The sequence below is a fragment of the Acanthaster planci genome, linkage group LG15 (assembly GCF_054643075.1).
Source record: "Acanthaster planci isolate LZ-2023a linkage group LG15, COTS_SCS, whole genome shotgun sequence".
NCBI lineage: Eukaryota > Metazoa > Echinodermata > Asteroidea > Valvatida > Acanthasteridae > Acanthaster > Acanthaster planci.
In genome coordinates this window covers 12,547,098-12,562,266 of record NC_141791.1, presented here as the reverse complement: position 1 = coordinate 12,562,266, position 15,169 = coordinate 12,547,098, and the positions used below count along the sequence as shown (strand labels likewise).

Sequence of the window (15,169 nt, the reverse complement as noted above, 5' to 3'; positions counted from 1 at the left end):
GAATGCCTATAAAAAACCTGCAAGAATTTGTATTGTGCTCAAACCCGAAATTTGATAGTGCATATTTCATGCTGATTGAAACAGATAATTAAATGCACCAATATTTTTATGTCAACTGAAAAAGTGCCTAATACATACATGCTTGTAATTGCAAAGATTTGATTGATCTGCTAAACTACACGCGATTTGTAGTGAGTAGGTACCTTCACATTGTTATTCTCCAATGAACCACCGAAAAGCAGACTATCGATTGACTGATCAGCGACATCGAGAATGATGACGTCGAAAGCACGTGACTCCGACGTCAACGTTGATGTGTTCAGTAAGGGGACGTGGAGCGCTATTTCATCGATGAGTTGCAAAAGCCTGCAAGAATTTCAATCATAACTTGCTCGCAACTGGTTATCAAAAACTGGACTGTCATAGCAACAGAAACATTTGTACAAGCAGAAGATCAGAAGTAGTGAATTGAATGCTGACAGTAAAAACCGATAGTTGATGTAGCATCTGATTACCTGCTCGTTGTGCGGTTTATTTTCTGACTCTCCACAAGTTTTTCGAACTTCACTGACGTCATCTGATTGGCCGTTACCATGGCATCCAGGAAGATCTCCTGACCTTTCTCAGGGTACCGGATGAGGGCCTCCAGCAGGCTCTTGAGGGCATCCACAACGACCGCCACATCATCAGCTGTTAGTGCCGGGGCGTATGACGTCACATTTTTAAGCTGATCAGAAACGTCTAGCACATTATCTAGTTTAAAGTTAAAGACATAAAAAATGTAAAGCGAGTGAAGTTGAGTTGTGCTCACTGTCCAAACTTCCCTTTATATTGCAAACGAATTTATCCTCTGTTTTAACCACCTTCAATTCAACAAAACCTACTACCAATAACTGATTTCCTTGATGTTTTGAAGTGAGTGAGTTATAGAAGCGGGTCAAAGTTTGAACTCCCGCTAAACCCGCTTTAGATCTGCCAGCAGGTGTACTCTTTTGAACACAAAAAACAATCACAAGGTTAAATTATTTTTTTAAATGAAACAGAAAACACATTTTACCGTATGTGATGTTTATGCGGATAAGTTCCTCCAGGGCTCCCGATGCGGTGGGACATTCACTCATGTCCGGTTCTTCCCAGATGACCCAGCCTATGCTGGCATACCCAAAACTGAATCGAAACAAAATCGAAAATCAATCATGGTTTTACTTTCCACTAATAAGGCTGCTTTGTTCTTGATAGTGCTATCTTAAAACTTCAACAGTTTCGTTTGTTTGATTGAGGAAAGTTAACTTCGCTTGTTGCAAATACAGTTTTCCACCGCGGTTGTCCAAAGCATAGAAATTCGTTTCGATTGGTCAACAAAGTTGTTCACTTTGACTTATCTCTTATTTCAGGCGCGACTTGTATCTTGGTTCTATTGATTCAAGATTTAATCATTTATGGAAAGACAGAAATAAAATTTACCACGTTCTACGAGCGTATCGGTCGGTCTCCGGATCCGTGAGGGACGGGTACGGGCAAGGGACGACAGCAGTCCGGTTGGCAATTAGTGCCGGCCACGTGACGACACCTGTGTCGCCCTCTGTCACCTCTTCCGGGCACATGTGGCTTGGAGGAACCTCACTGCTGGGTGACGATGATTTAGACTCCGTTGTGGGTTGTGACGTGGACGGGGACGATGCTGCAGTTCCTAGGGGTGTCTCCGAAGTTACCTGGTATGGTGGTGGGGTGTCCCGTCCACTGTCTGTCGGTTGAGTTTCACTCACCAGACTGTTGTCGGTCGACTGCAATCCCCTGTCTGTAAAGGTAAAATGAGCGGATGGTGAGGTGGCAGTGGCTGTTTGAGGTTTGTTGTCTGTCCATTCTGTTGGAGACCGCCAGCTGTTAGTTTGTTCAAAATCTGTTGAGATTGAAGGAGTCGTCTGATGTCCGATGTCTGTGTGGGAAGTGTCAGTTGAAAGGTGTCCCGAAGATGCGCTAAGATGGGTTCCAAACGTGGCTGTCCCAGTTGTTGAAAAGGGTTCTGAGGTCTCCAGCATGATTTCCGTCGGCGCAGTGTCAGTTCCCAAGAAGGGCGACGTAGTTGGGGATTCGGTTCCAGCAGACGACGCTTCCTTTGTCATGTAAGCTGCCGAAGTTTGAACCTTGTTCTCTGTGCGCCAAGATGCGGTTTCTGGGAAGGACGTTGAAGTGTGGGATCCAGTACCTGTGTACAGCAATCGGCTCGTTGAAACGGGGTCTGATGACGCGACCACGCTATCCGTCCCTGGGTGTGTTTCTAGCAGAGGTGTCGGAGTCCTTCCCGTGGTGTATGTTTGCATGGTTACCCAGTTGTGTGTCGTCACGGGGAAACTTGTCATCGGAGAATCGGTGGTGACGTGGCTCGTGTCTGTGTGCAAAGGGCAAAGTTTTCCCCAAAATTTCGCATTTCAGCCTCTGCATTTTAAATGTTGAGATTCCCATTTCGAAGTTTGAATTTAACTATCAGTAAATCGACAGAAATTTACCTGCTGTGCTTGGTGCTGCAGTTGTGATAACCAGCGGCCTCCGAAAAGGAAAAACGTAAGTATCTGAAAGAGTAAAATGGAACGCAATTTTCTACTCACGCAAATATCGCCAACGTTCACAAAATAACTGAAAGGCTCGATTAGCCTTAATCGAAACATATAATGCAAACTTACCGTTGATGGTGTTGAGCTCTTGATTGCATCCGTCGCTCTGACAGCAGTAAATGCACCGCGAGGCCCCACCGTCAGTCTGTCGGCATTGGGCCTGGTTAACGGACGAAGCGGCCCTTTGACAGTTCATCATGACAACACAGGATTTATTCATCGAGACGCTTCCATCCACAGCGTAGGCCACCTCATTTTGGCAGGTGTCTTCCTGTTTAAAAAATATACCCACGGTCCCTGCACAATCACGCTTTTGCCGTAATTTGACCTTTTGCAAACAATAATGTGGCATGTTGTTGGCCTTATTGTACAGAGGTTGGTGCAAGTGTGGAATCCAGGCTGCCGGCCCGAGTTTTGGCCCTTTTTGGTCCACAGCTTTATGCGGGTTTTTAGACTGTTATCTAACATTGATTCAATTTTGGGAGTTTAGACCTTTATCATCATTGATTCCATTTCAGGAGTTTTTCCCGAATACAACGTAACGTTTTTATTGTTGACTTACAGGAAAGCACGTGCGTGTAGTGCATTCACTACTGTCAACAGCGTTGAGGCAAGTGTGGCACAGACGGTCTGTGAACAAATTGACCGCAGAACATCAATGAGGAAAGCTTTAAAAGGTGAGACTTGCCAGATCCTTGTGTTTCGACAGACAACTAAGACCCTTAAGTTCAATAAGCCTTTTGCGAGTTCACTTTGACCCAAATCTGGCACACTGGGTTCTTTAAATTCACGTGAACATAACAATTTGATTTCTCCTTACTAAAACCACTGTCGCTATGCCTCGTGATTCGGGGCAAGCTTTTGCTTAGTGACATAAGAGACGCCTCGCAACAATACACTGTTCTTAATGGATAAGAAGGGCACAAAGGAACCAGTCCATTCCAGAGATCGTGGTCGCTATGCAAAAGCTTGCCCCAAATCACGAGGTGTAGCAACAGTGTCTTTAGTCTGGGGCATTCAAATCGTTACGTTTATGTGCAGTCAGATAACTCAGTGCACCAGATTTTATTCAAATTGAACTCGCAAATGGCTTATTATCATGCTATCTAGGCTGTTTTCAAAGGGTTACTTAAACGTATGATGTTTCGCATGACCTAATTGTGGGTTTAGTGGCACTGAACGTTGTCACTGTAGTAGCGGAAGTTCACTGCTCATTTCAAAGAACCCCGATTGGAGCCCAAATCAAGTCAACACTTGCAATGCGAAAACTCTTTTGTGTAATTCTAAGCAGTTTGTGAGACTGTAACGCGAAAATCCATTGTGTACTCTTGCCAGTCCAGCCTCTTTTGGCACCGCAACGCGTAAAGAGCTCATTGCCTCGTTCCTTTACACGACGTGCAACACTCACTCTTAAAGCAAAACGTGGCGTCTACTACCGCTCTACCGCTGTACCTGTCGTCCCCGCACACGGCACCCTCAACGATCTGAGCACTCACGCTCTCGAGGTTGATGATCCAGCTTTTGAAATCGGTCAAGTTGCAGCCGCATTCGAGCGGGTTACCTGTAAGTATTCTGAAGCGAAAGGCGGAAAAGAAAGCGATAAGGACAGACGATCATTACATCAATCAACAATCAGACAAAATTTTCAGCGACTTTGTACTCTTCTTCAATGTATGAACACTCATAAACAATCGGTTAAATGCACTGAAAGGTGAACTTTTTTAAACGCTTAAAATTATCCATGATTTCCTGGACAACTGAGGGCGCTGTTGCCGTTATGTCATCCAGGGAAGACACAATTCTGTGCACCGGATTTTCTATTAAAATTGTGAAGCCAGAATCTGCTTACTGAAAACATTTCAGAGAAAAGCACTCGTGCCCACGTATTGCTATGCATATAAACAACAATGAATTAGCAAAGAAGAGAAAATGTAGTCCAGCAAAATCTACAAAAACGCATGATTTTTGGGTTTACAAACCAGTGTATCATTTCGGCTTTCTTCCTGGGATGACATCACTTTTTTCTTAATGAATATGGAAATACTCATTGGCATAAAACCAAAAAGGTAGTAAAATAGTGGAACAAAAACTGAAAATAAGGTTAACTGAAACACAAAGGTGATTTTAAAGGTCATTATTTATTTAAAACAAATTCATTGCAGCTACCCTTTAAAGTAATGATTTGTGAGGTTCTGGAAATTAAAGCAAAAGTGTACATGAAATTACTTTTCCTGTGTAATGTTAATTCGCATATGACACTCATCCCGCAAATTTGCTCAAAACCAAACAAATATTCCCAAAATATATGTGGCAAAGTTTCTACTTACAATTTCTGTAACGTATCCAGACGCCGAAAATGTTGTTCTCGGATTAGCTGGATGTTGTTATTAGTCAGATCTCTTTGAAAGCAAATTTACAACGAAACAAAACAAAACAACAAAAGCAGGAAATGTTATAAGCATGTCATCATATCTTTTTCATCCATCCTTTTATCGGAATAATCCTCGCTTATCTCTCATTAAATGCATGGATACCAGGCAAAATTCACTGTTAATGAACAAAGTCAGCGCCATAAATAGACGCAACTGTAAAGTTTTGTATTAGCTCGATAACCTATTGATATTGTCGATAAGATTTATAAAACTGAACAATGTGTAAGATTGAAACGTGCCTCAAATCAGTGGGATAGAAACTCAATTTCTCCACCAGAATGGATTTCCTTATTGTCCTTGGATTGAATCGAATCGATTGCTTTATCACTCTCCTGAAGTTTTGCATCTGTACTGTACGAAAACTATGGTAGCTGAGATAAAATTCAAAAGAGGTTGCAAAATTAGAGCAGGCGACTTACAACACTGCGGTGTTGACCGGTATAGTGGGGATGTCCGTCAGTGATCGACCGGTGCAGTCGATGTTGAACGCCGCGTCCGGGTCCACCTGCTGGCAGTTACACCGGGTCCCGCTGCCACCGGGCCCAGTGCCGCTCTGACACACGTCCTGGGAGTCCGTCCCTACGAAGACCGTCATTAGTAACAGAGATGCCACCACGGCACCGCGGTGAACCAAATTTCGAAGCCTGCTTTCCATCCTGTTTTTTTTTTCCAGTTAGACCCGAAAGGGACGCCTCTAAAAAAAAGAACGCACATTATTACACCAGTGCAGTGATACTTAATGTGAAAAATCTCGCATACTCGGATTTTAACGAGCCCACTTGTGAGTCCATTACGTTACAATCAGTCCACATTCAGTTTGCAGGTGGTCTTGCCCTTTTGCGAGAATATTCTTGGATAACATTGAGGACATTGAACTTTCAAAATGTCACGGCACATTTCAAGCTGGAAGTGGGTGATGAGATTATAAAATAGAGAAAAAAAACTTGTGTACATAATAAAGAGGATGCCAGTACCAAGACAATGTTCACCGTGGACGGGAATGACACCAAACACCTGACCCTTCCAGCATTGGGCGTCATTGGCGCAAGGTCCCCATACACACAACAACGCAGCAACAGCCTGGGATAGAAATCTGAATGCACAAGTTCATTTGTATCGCAGATTGTTCACTCGAAAACTCTGGTACCCAATATACCAGACCATATGGATCCCTTTTTTCGCAACATAAGTGGGCAACGTCCATGCATCTGACATCCACTTCAGTAGAATGTGTTGTCTGATTGGTCTTTAAAACGTTTTAAGAGTATGAAACGATACGTTCTTTAGGGAAGAACGTCAGCACTGGCAAAAGCTTGGTTGTTCATTTAGTAGTGCGTGATATCTATACCGATTGCTTAGTACCTAAACAGACATCGGCGACAAAAAAATAAAACTATACTTTCAGTGTTATGTCAACACCAAGGTTTTGTTTATGTTCGTCTATTTCTATTTGTTTTATATCCTTTATTTATTTATTCTAATGAATGAAACAATTTTTCTACACTGTTAAGCCACATTTTAACGCCCATTCATACCAAGCTCTGATTCCAGATTTAACGTGGTAAAATTAATGTTTAAATAACTTTTTATGAACAGTGGAAGAAATGAACTGTGGCTGTATGCCTCGTCGCAGAAATGACTGTCAGATGAGGCGAGATAGCGTCCACAAGTGGTGCTTTACCCGGGGGAAACAGATCTATCTTTCTGAACTGCCTCATCAACACCGATCGTGTAGGGTTTTCAAGCGCACTCGAGCCCGATCCAGTCGGCTGGCATACGCGGCACGTTTCAGCCCCCCAGTCTGCTGGCCCGTCATTTGTCAACTCAACAACGTCCACCGTTCCCCGTAGTCCCGTTTTGATCCAGCTGGTGATTTTTCCCCTTGTTAGTACGGATCTCAACACTATTTCGCAGCGACACGCAAAATTCTGTCCAATAGCGTGATCTCTGATAAAGTGTACGCCAACTATTTCAATTTGTCCGGTCACATTTTGCAATAAATTTTGACGAATGCTGATGATTCATTGACGTTTTGCCAAGACAGGTGTGTAGGAACAGATGGGCAATAAATTATTTTTGAACTCCATGAATAATAATGTTGCACAATCTAAATCTAAAATCTTACTTCAAGTCTCCCAAATCATTGAAAGATTAAAGCCTCCCAAAGCACGGTAGAGGCCTACATGGCAAAAAGCAATAAAAAAAAGATTAGTTTCAATCATTAGGAGATATTGCTTCGTTGAACTACATGAAAAAGTACGCTACATGTAGTACGATGAGCTGTTTATTAGCGAGCTATTTCATATGTCATCTCAAAAACGCTCCCACACGCGGGCACTTATCTGGATGAAAATGCGTTTCGCATGACTGATTTGTTCACGTGACTTTTTTGTCTTTCAAAATCGAACTGCCAGCTCCGGCGTATTGAAGTGCATAATCCGCAAGGCAAAGAGAACGTAGAGCGGTGTAGCAGGAAAAACGGACATCAAAATATAATTGAGGGGAGATACTCTTTTCTATTTGGTGACAAAATTAACGCCTTCGTATTAAAACAAAAGCTTGAGCTGGCCACGAGCACGTTGCGTACGAGTCACTGTCACCTTTTCGAAATCTTATGCCGAGACGATGATGAGGCTTGTAGACATGCGAAACGGCAATTTATGACTCTGTTATCCTATCCCAACGCATCAGAAAGTGCCTCAGTGCAAGAATACCGTGGACTAATCTGAGTACATGTATACCCCATCACGGGCATCATTCATTTGAAGGGCGTTCATCATCGATTGCCAGCTGTATATTTTATTGCTCCTCGTTGTTTGTTTCCCATGTTGCGGACTATTGAATTTTGACACCCATGCGTGCGTTGTGTTAATGTTGACTTTGCCATCTCGGTATTTTCTCGGTATGCCCACGGAGAGTGGGTGATGATGGATGCAGCTGAGCTGATTAAATCTAATTGGCTCTATCTAGTTTCTTATAAATTCCTTTATACGTTATAAACATATGCTGCCTTTGTGTATCAATCTATCCCTCTTCAAATCATTTAGTTTGTGATCTCATCGGTCACAGTTTATTTACTGGGCCAAATTAGATGGATTATCAGACGTCAGTTCGGAATACCTATGTCAGGTGTGATAACATTATTTTCCTTTTTGTTGTGTTTATGGGGGGTGATTGCTAAGAGCAATCCAGAATATCGTCGCTCAAATATAGTGGAAACGTACATTTATGGCAAAAATACATATTGACTATAGTTAAATAGAGTTTTTTTCTGTGCGCAGGAAGATCCGTTCTGTTTAACCCTACCAGCAAAATCTCCGGGGGGGGGCCGTTGACAAAGAATTGTCTTTGTGCATGCGTGGTCCATAGAAAAATTTACCAGTGACAAAGTATTTGACATTTTGCTCAACTGGTGTTAAAAGGACTACCAAGCACAAGTGGGAAAACTCATGAAAGCTTGGCGCTAATCAAAACCGGGGCCGTGCTACACAGGCATTTCACCTCGCCCCGTGTAAATCAAAAGAAAAATGTCGGCCCATATTATTTGATTCGGCCTTTAGTAGGGTTCATTCTGATAAAATCTAAACAACTTTGGAAGAGGAGCGACCAAAATGTAGCCACATGGAAATTTGACTAAATTTATAGAAAAAAACTTTGAACAGTTATACTCCAATTGTTATTTGTTGTTGTTGTTGTTTTTTTGGTTTGCCTGACCGTGAGGGTAAACTCTATAGGTGCAGTGATACTGTAACATGCCGTGTAAACGATCTTTCATTCGTCGATGTGACCATTTATACTGGTGAAATACCCGAAAATAGCCAGCACGAATTCTGACAGCAGTGTCAATTGAGTGTAGAGTTTCTTATATTGCCTACAACATACACTACAAGAGCTTTTAGCACGTACCTCTTCGGTCCGTTTGAGCAGCAGAAGTCTCGATTTTCCCCACGGCAAAATGATTCCCGTGAAAATGACACACAGTGAAGGCACGGACTTTGAAACAGATAGGACCTACACGATGTACTTTGGCAAATAATCGCGGGAAATATTCTCATCTGATAACCAGTTTCTGAAAATTCCGTAGCTTTTATCTAACAAGATAATTACATATAACGTAGACATGAGCGGCACGATAAAACGTGGTTGTTTCTTTGGTTAATCCTTAAACCTCACTTCAGCGCATACTGCATGACTGCTCAAATAAATCAATTTAGCGTGCTTTCTAAACGGTTGGACATGCATTCTACTACTCGAAAAGGAAAAAAAAGAAGTCATGTTTGGCCTTTGACCTTCTTTCTAATGTTTGTTGACACTGTGGGTAATTATTGCACAGGAATTTGGTCTACGGGCGATAACTTAACACAAGGTACAGTATTTGGCAATGTGTGCAATGCAATTACACGCCAATATTTTGTGAACAAAGCGATCTGGGGCAGAACATTTGTTCTTTATTTGGACGTCATGTCGTGGACCTAACACTTGACAGTCATTGTATGAGAACAAATCAACGCCTGCGGTCGCGAGGGAAATAAAAGTACTGCAACCGCTTCTCGTGTGGAACACTCCGATTGCACCATGGAATCCTTGCGTCTAAATACCGAAATGGGCCCGTGTGGCGTTGCGTTTCATCGCGTCTTCTTTACTGCCCACCATCAGGCACACGCTGTCGAAACTTTCCACCGATTTTTCACTGCCCTCCCGGTTGTTTTCATGCATGATTTTATATCATATTTAAAAACCCGTATCAGATTTGACAATGGGAAGTAAAATCAATGTTCATTCGGCAGCCATGTTGGCGGCATTTTCTTGTTTCGTTCCGGTAACAAACAATAGATGAACAATGAGCAACACCCATATCGGCTAACCTCGTGGAACAAACGGCACCCATCTCTGCTTGACTTACCATGTTGCATCCTAAATTAAATTTAAAACGTGTCTTGAATGGCACGCGTGTTCTGTCTGTGTTCCTTTATCCGCACGTACAATTTCCCCACAAAGAAGTCCTCATAATTATTTCATAAGCTTCTGTGCTACGCATACCAGAAAAGTCAAACATAATACGGTCAGTTTGCAAATGAATTTTCTAAATACTCCTGTTTCCAATGAGTGAATATCTAGAAACTAAAATCAGGGATGTGACAAGACAAATGTCCATTCTATCCAATGCCTACGGTTTCTGCTTCTACGTTTCGTTTCAAACATGTGGTTTTGTCCGGTTCTTCCTTTCAGTATAAAGTGTAATTTTACTCTTGGGAAATAAGAGTGGGCTTTTATACAGGAAAGAAAATAAATTTGATCCACCTACTTGAGTCTGTCGAGGTTTTATCTGCCAATTTTCCAGTAACTTGCGATGAGCTCAAAGGGAGACGCGCTGCTGGTTGGCATCACGGGCAGCCACGGAATGAAGAAAACCCGAGCGGCAAAGCGCGCGATCCGTCCAAATTTCACGGGAGCCTGGCAACCAACCAATCGGATCATGCGCAGTTCAAGCCCGTCATTTCAGTCCTGAACTCAACCTGCAACTTTGGGCCTTGCTGACACTTTTTTCGTTGAAACACCACGGCAAAACGGAAGAATTAAGTTCTTCTGGCCTCAAAGATGAAATTGCTATCGTACGTAGACGGAATCCTATAAAGCAAAGTCCGTAAGAAATTTGTGCCGAAGTGTGCAAACGTCACATACCAGAGCACGCCACTTGGATGCACGCGTATCCAAACAATACGTATCAGGCCTACGTGTATCAAATGCCACACTTGTTACCGGGTACGGTGCGAACGCGAGATTTCTCATATCAGCGGTTTCTGGGTTTCGACTCGGAGGTGTACAAATGCTAGCTGGTTGTCAGCTAAATATAATATATTCACTGGGGACTGTGAGTGACATTACTAGGTTATCAGTGATATATCCGCAAGCAATGGACAGGCAAACAACAGCAAAATAGCCAAAGTGTTCTCTATTACGACAGGTAGTGCTAAATTTAAAATTCCGGAATAAAGTTGTTTGTCGGCTGTCAGTATTTTCTATTCAATATCGAGCCACGTGTCATACTTTGCCCGTGAATTGGTTTCGATGACATTTTCCTCGTCCAGAAAAAAAGTATAGGAATTGGGATTAGTTTAAAGCGCGGAGGAGGCTTTGCAAGAAGGTGAACAGTGAAAGCACTTTCTCCTTCCTTGAAATGATAAAACCTAACGTGAATTTAAACATTAATATGGGTCTTAAGAATTATGGAATCGATAGATTTTAGTCAGTGGATCATGTAGGAAGATCCAGAGGTATAGAGGCCTTATTGCATGCATTCTGGAAAGATAAAAACGCCGGGAAAGCATTATGAGATTTCATTTGATCAACTGTGTCACAAACACGACGAGTATCTCTTTCCCGTTGTCTGATTGGCCAGGCGTAGTACTACGTGCATACCGCACCGGTACGGTACATGCCAATAGCACTGCGATCGTGCAAGCGTAAATTCAGAATGAGCCATATCTCGGTATTTCCAAAAAAGCGACTCAGGGGTCGTTCGGGAACACAGAACACGCGTGCAAGGCCGCCCTGGGCAGCGCTGATTGGGCAGCCTCGTAAGCGCGTCCGAGTGACCTCGGACGCGCTTCATTTTGGGCATGCGCTGTTGGAATACCGAACTAGTTCACTGTCTTGTCCTAGGGTCGCATCTGCTCCTTGGTTAAGCAGAGTTTCCACATAGACGTAAAGAGACGGAAAGAGCATGGCTGATTAGTTCCCGACGATACATAATAAAATGGAAACACTTTTTCGTGACTAACGCAAACAGGGACGGCGACAGCCGGCAAAGCTGAACTTGGTTAAACTTTGCTGACTTTCTGCGCTCGGTCTGTCTGCCAGCGTAGGCTGTAATATAAACACGCATGCTGGAATGATGTCTCTCCTATGACCGTACATATGACGCCCCCAATTACTGTCAACAAAGTGGCAAACCGCGACCAAATAATCCATCAATCTGGAGTATCAGTTTTGCTTCAAGAGGTGGCATCACCACGTAGGCATTTCATGAGAAAATTTTCCGAGATTCGGACGCCATTTTGCTTGTGTTGGAGGAATGACGTCGCGCAGCCTCTCTGTTGTGCGTCTTGATATCATGCGTGCCACCGGTGTTCGTTAAGTTTCCGTTATTCGTTCGTGTATGTGGAAAATATAGCTTCACCTGTGATCGTATGAACAAAGACACAATCTTCCGTTTCCAAGAATGAATTTTTGACGTATGCTTTTCTTTGTACTGAGTTTTTTTTATAGATGTGAATTCAAATTCCCGCCTTTATTGGATTAAGATTATTTTTTACAAAATCGCTCTGACATGGAATATGATTGCTATGAAAAATCAAATCATTTCATGTATAGTGACCGCTTATCCACTTCTTAATGGCCAACTTTTTTCCGCTTGTTTAATTTTTTTAATATTTTCCCCCAAAATTGTATATTTTCAAATTACCTGAAATGGTTCATGATTCTCTTCTTTTTTTTTCTAATTATGTTTGTTTTATGCTTTTTTCCAATCAATGAAACACGGCAAGAGAACAAAAAGGCGCATCCCAACACTTTTAACAATCGTTTGAACTGCAGAAACACCAGTTTTGACTTCAATCGTTGCGATCTATTAACTCGAGATACTTGCTGTAAAAATAAAAGAAACCTGCAGTGGTGCGAAAAAACGGGCACTGTGCGCTAAATTTACCGTGGATGAGTAGGCCTGAGCGTTTTCTAACAACTCTTGGTGTCAATTTTCCCCATGACGAGGGGGTGTACAAGAGTTGTTGTAGCGAATGCTTGATACTCGTGCTGTGTACAAGAAACAGCTCGTGAGAATCACTTGCAAAACATAGCAAACGAACACGCTTCTCTGCAACGAGAACTGTGGCCCATTTCAATAATAACCCAGTTCAATTGTAATGATTAATCATAGTTTATTAAAAAGTCACTCAAGTGGGTTAAGGAGTATAATGTTTTCATGTTTAACATGCATTTAGAATCTTGACAAAATCTGTCAGTTGATGTACTTTTTTCTGCATGGCAACGCATTAATTTGCTGATCTACACAACTTGTACTCCATGCATTTGATGTATTAATTTCCTCTCCCTTTTAGTAGAATCGAAGCAGGTAGAATATTTCACAGTGTCTTCCCTTTGATCCGTGATATTCGGGCTGTTAAATTAAGCGTTGGTTGTTGGGACTAACTGGTTTGGAAAACATTACACAAAGTTGTTGGCTGAAGTAAATAACCATAAAAACCTTTCACGTCACTTATTCCTTCTTTGCTGTTTCCTCCTTCTTCCGAATCAGCATCATATTGTCCTAATTTTGTTTGTTTTGGAGGGAAAGAAATAAAAAGAGATGCTTTCGAAATTAAACAAAATGTGTGAGATCGTTTGCTACAGTTTTTATGAAGTACGTGGTGAAACCTCTCCAGCGGCTTTCTTAAACCATAAAAAAAGTATAATTGAGGGAGCAGACTGCACGAGCGGGTGGAATCTGTCACCGCAAAGGACAATTTGCGCAACTTCACACGCACCGCGAACAAATAAATACTCTCACGAGCCCTCCATCAAATGCGCTGAGCCGCGGGGCCATGCTCATCGAATGATACCCCTAACTGGTCGAATTAATCAAGGAGATTGAATCTCGGAGGAGTAGACGTGTGCGCCGGTAACGTTTGCTCGCGCCTTTGTTCTGTTGATTCTGTCTGATTGTGGGGAGAGAGAATTGTCGAAAATCAACAACGGGATGATTTATTTGCATTCACTAAGCAAACCTAGGAAAATAAAAATCCCGAAGTGTAATGTACCATTGGTAATTTTACACCGTGTATAATTAGTCTCTTATTACTAAAAACTTAAATTCCCATGACCTCACCCACAAATGCATTATTCTTACATGAACGGAGGGTTACCGACATGTAAAGAATGCAGCGGTGATGACAATTGTATAATTTTGGTTTGTAATAAATCTTTAATATTTTGAAACTATGACCTAAGTAGCAACGTGTTTAATATTGAATTTAAAAAAACTAATAAATGTCTGTTTAAAATTATGCAGCCAAAAAAAAAGGAATCACAATTTCAGTTATCCCCTTTGGCGTTTTTAAAGACATTTGAGAAGACGTTAAGTTAAGGTTGACGTTTGATGGTCATCAGTGCCCTGCTACTCAAACAGACGCCATCGCGCTTAATCCCTTTCCTGTCAGTGGTTGCTGAAAGCCAGTGGAAGCGCGCCATCAGCGTCAGCTCGTCACTTCAATTGGGTAAACGCACTGACATTCAACACACTGAGACCCCTTTAGCTGTTGACCTCAACTTCAAGAGATTCTTGACGAGGTACAAGTAAATAAGAAAATATTACTTCTGTATGTCCCGCTTTCCAGCGAAAAATTTTAACCAGACAACTGAACTCAAGCTGAAAAGTGGATCCGGTGCTAAAATCCTCGTAATTTTAAGCATTTGCTTCACTTGTTTGAAAAAGTTGTCTTCTTTCACTTGAGCGACTGCAAACTGAAAACGTTAGAGTAAAACTCGACTCATCAAATATACCCGATAGACAGAGTTTATGCTCGATGCACCATCATGGACAGAAGGCTGTTGTTCTCGCGTGATTAAGACGAGTAGGCGTTTTGCATTTTGATGATTGTGCCCAGTCTAATGGATTATCCTAACCACTAATTTGAATGTAATTAACATACTTATGCTTGTATCTGAATGTTATTTATCATGTTTATCTCGCATTTGGTAATCTTAGGATCGATATGTTTCTATCTTTTTACCATTGTGTATCTAAATATATGTCAATTTATTATATCAAATATAACATATAATGTTTACTCTTTTATATATGCTATAATTATATCGCCTAGTCCTTAATTTTCTCTAAATGGCTCATTGACGAAAATACTTTCATCACTAGCTGTTTACTTAGGTTACAGCCTCTAACTACGTAGGTCTCTTTGGAAGCAATGTCTCCTTGGTACGATATTGCAGTAATTCGTTCAGACAAACGAACGTCATAAGGTAGCAACTCCACCAATCCACTCACTGTGAATCACAACAAGACGAATAACATCTGCCAAATTTCATTTTTACTTTCGAGTGGTCACTTTCACA

At 41.9% G+C, this 15,169-nt stretch overlaps 1 protein-coding gene across 4 annotated transcripts in view; it reads right to left on the bottom strand.

Annotated features, from left to right (window-relative positions):
* Positions 1 to 10,734, bottom strand: part of LOC110981540 (adhesion G protein-coupled receptor G2-like) — a 32,684-nt gene extending 21,950 nt beyond the window's left edge. The window contains exons 1-11 of one of the 4 annotated variants that reach the window (XM_022239165.2): positions 10,350 to 10,734; positions 5,464 to 5,738; positions 4,940 to 5,011; positions 4,021 to 4,184; positions 3,175 to 3,242; positions 2,682 to 2,883; positions 2,508 to 2,570; positions 1,465 to 2,389; positions 1,058 to 1,167; positions 516 to 753; positions 204 to 366 (exon numbers count right to left, since the gene is read on the bottom strand). In XM_022239165.2, the coding sequence (XP_022094857.2) occupies positions 204 to 366; positions 516 to 753; positions 1,058 to 1,167; positions 1,465 to 2,389; positions 2,508 to 2,570; positions 2,682 to 2,883; positions 3,175 to 3,242; positions 4,021 to 4,184; positions 4,940 to 5,011; positions 5,464 to 5,699 (2,241 nt within the window). In that variant the 5' untranslated portion in view covers positions 5,700 to 5,738; positions 10,350 to 10,734. Of the gene's footprint in view, positions 1 to 203; positions 367 to 515; positions 754 to 1,057; positions 1,168 to 1,464; positions 2,390 to 2,507; positions 2,571 to 2,681; positions 2,884 to 3,174; positions 3,243 to 4,020; positions 4,185 to 4,939; positions 5,012 to 5,463; positions 5,739 to 8,950; positions 9,151 to 10,349 lie in introns of those variants that run through there. The other 3 variants (XM_022239161.2, XM_022239163.2, XM_087146492.1) reach the window with 3 other exon arrangements.
* Between the last annotated feature and the right edge of the window lie 4,435 nt (positions 10,735 to 15,169).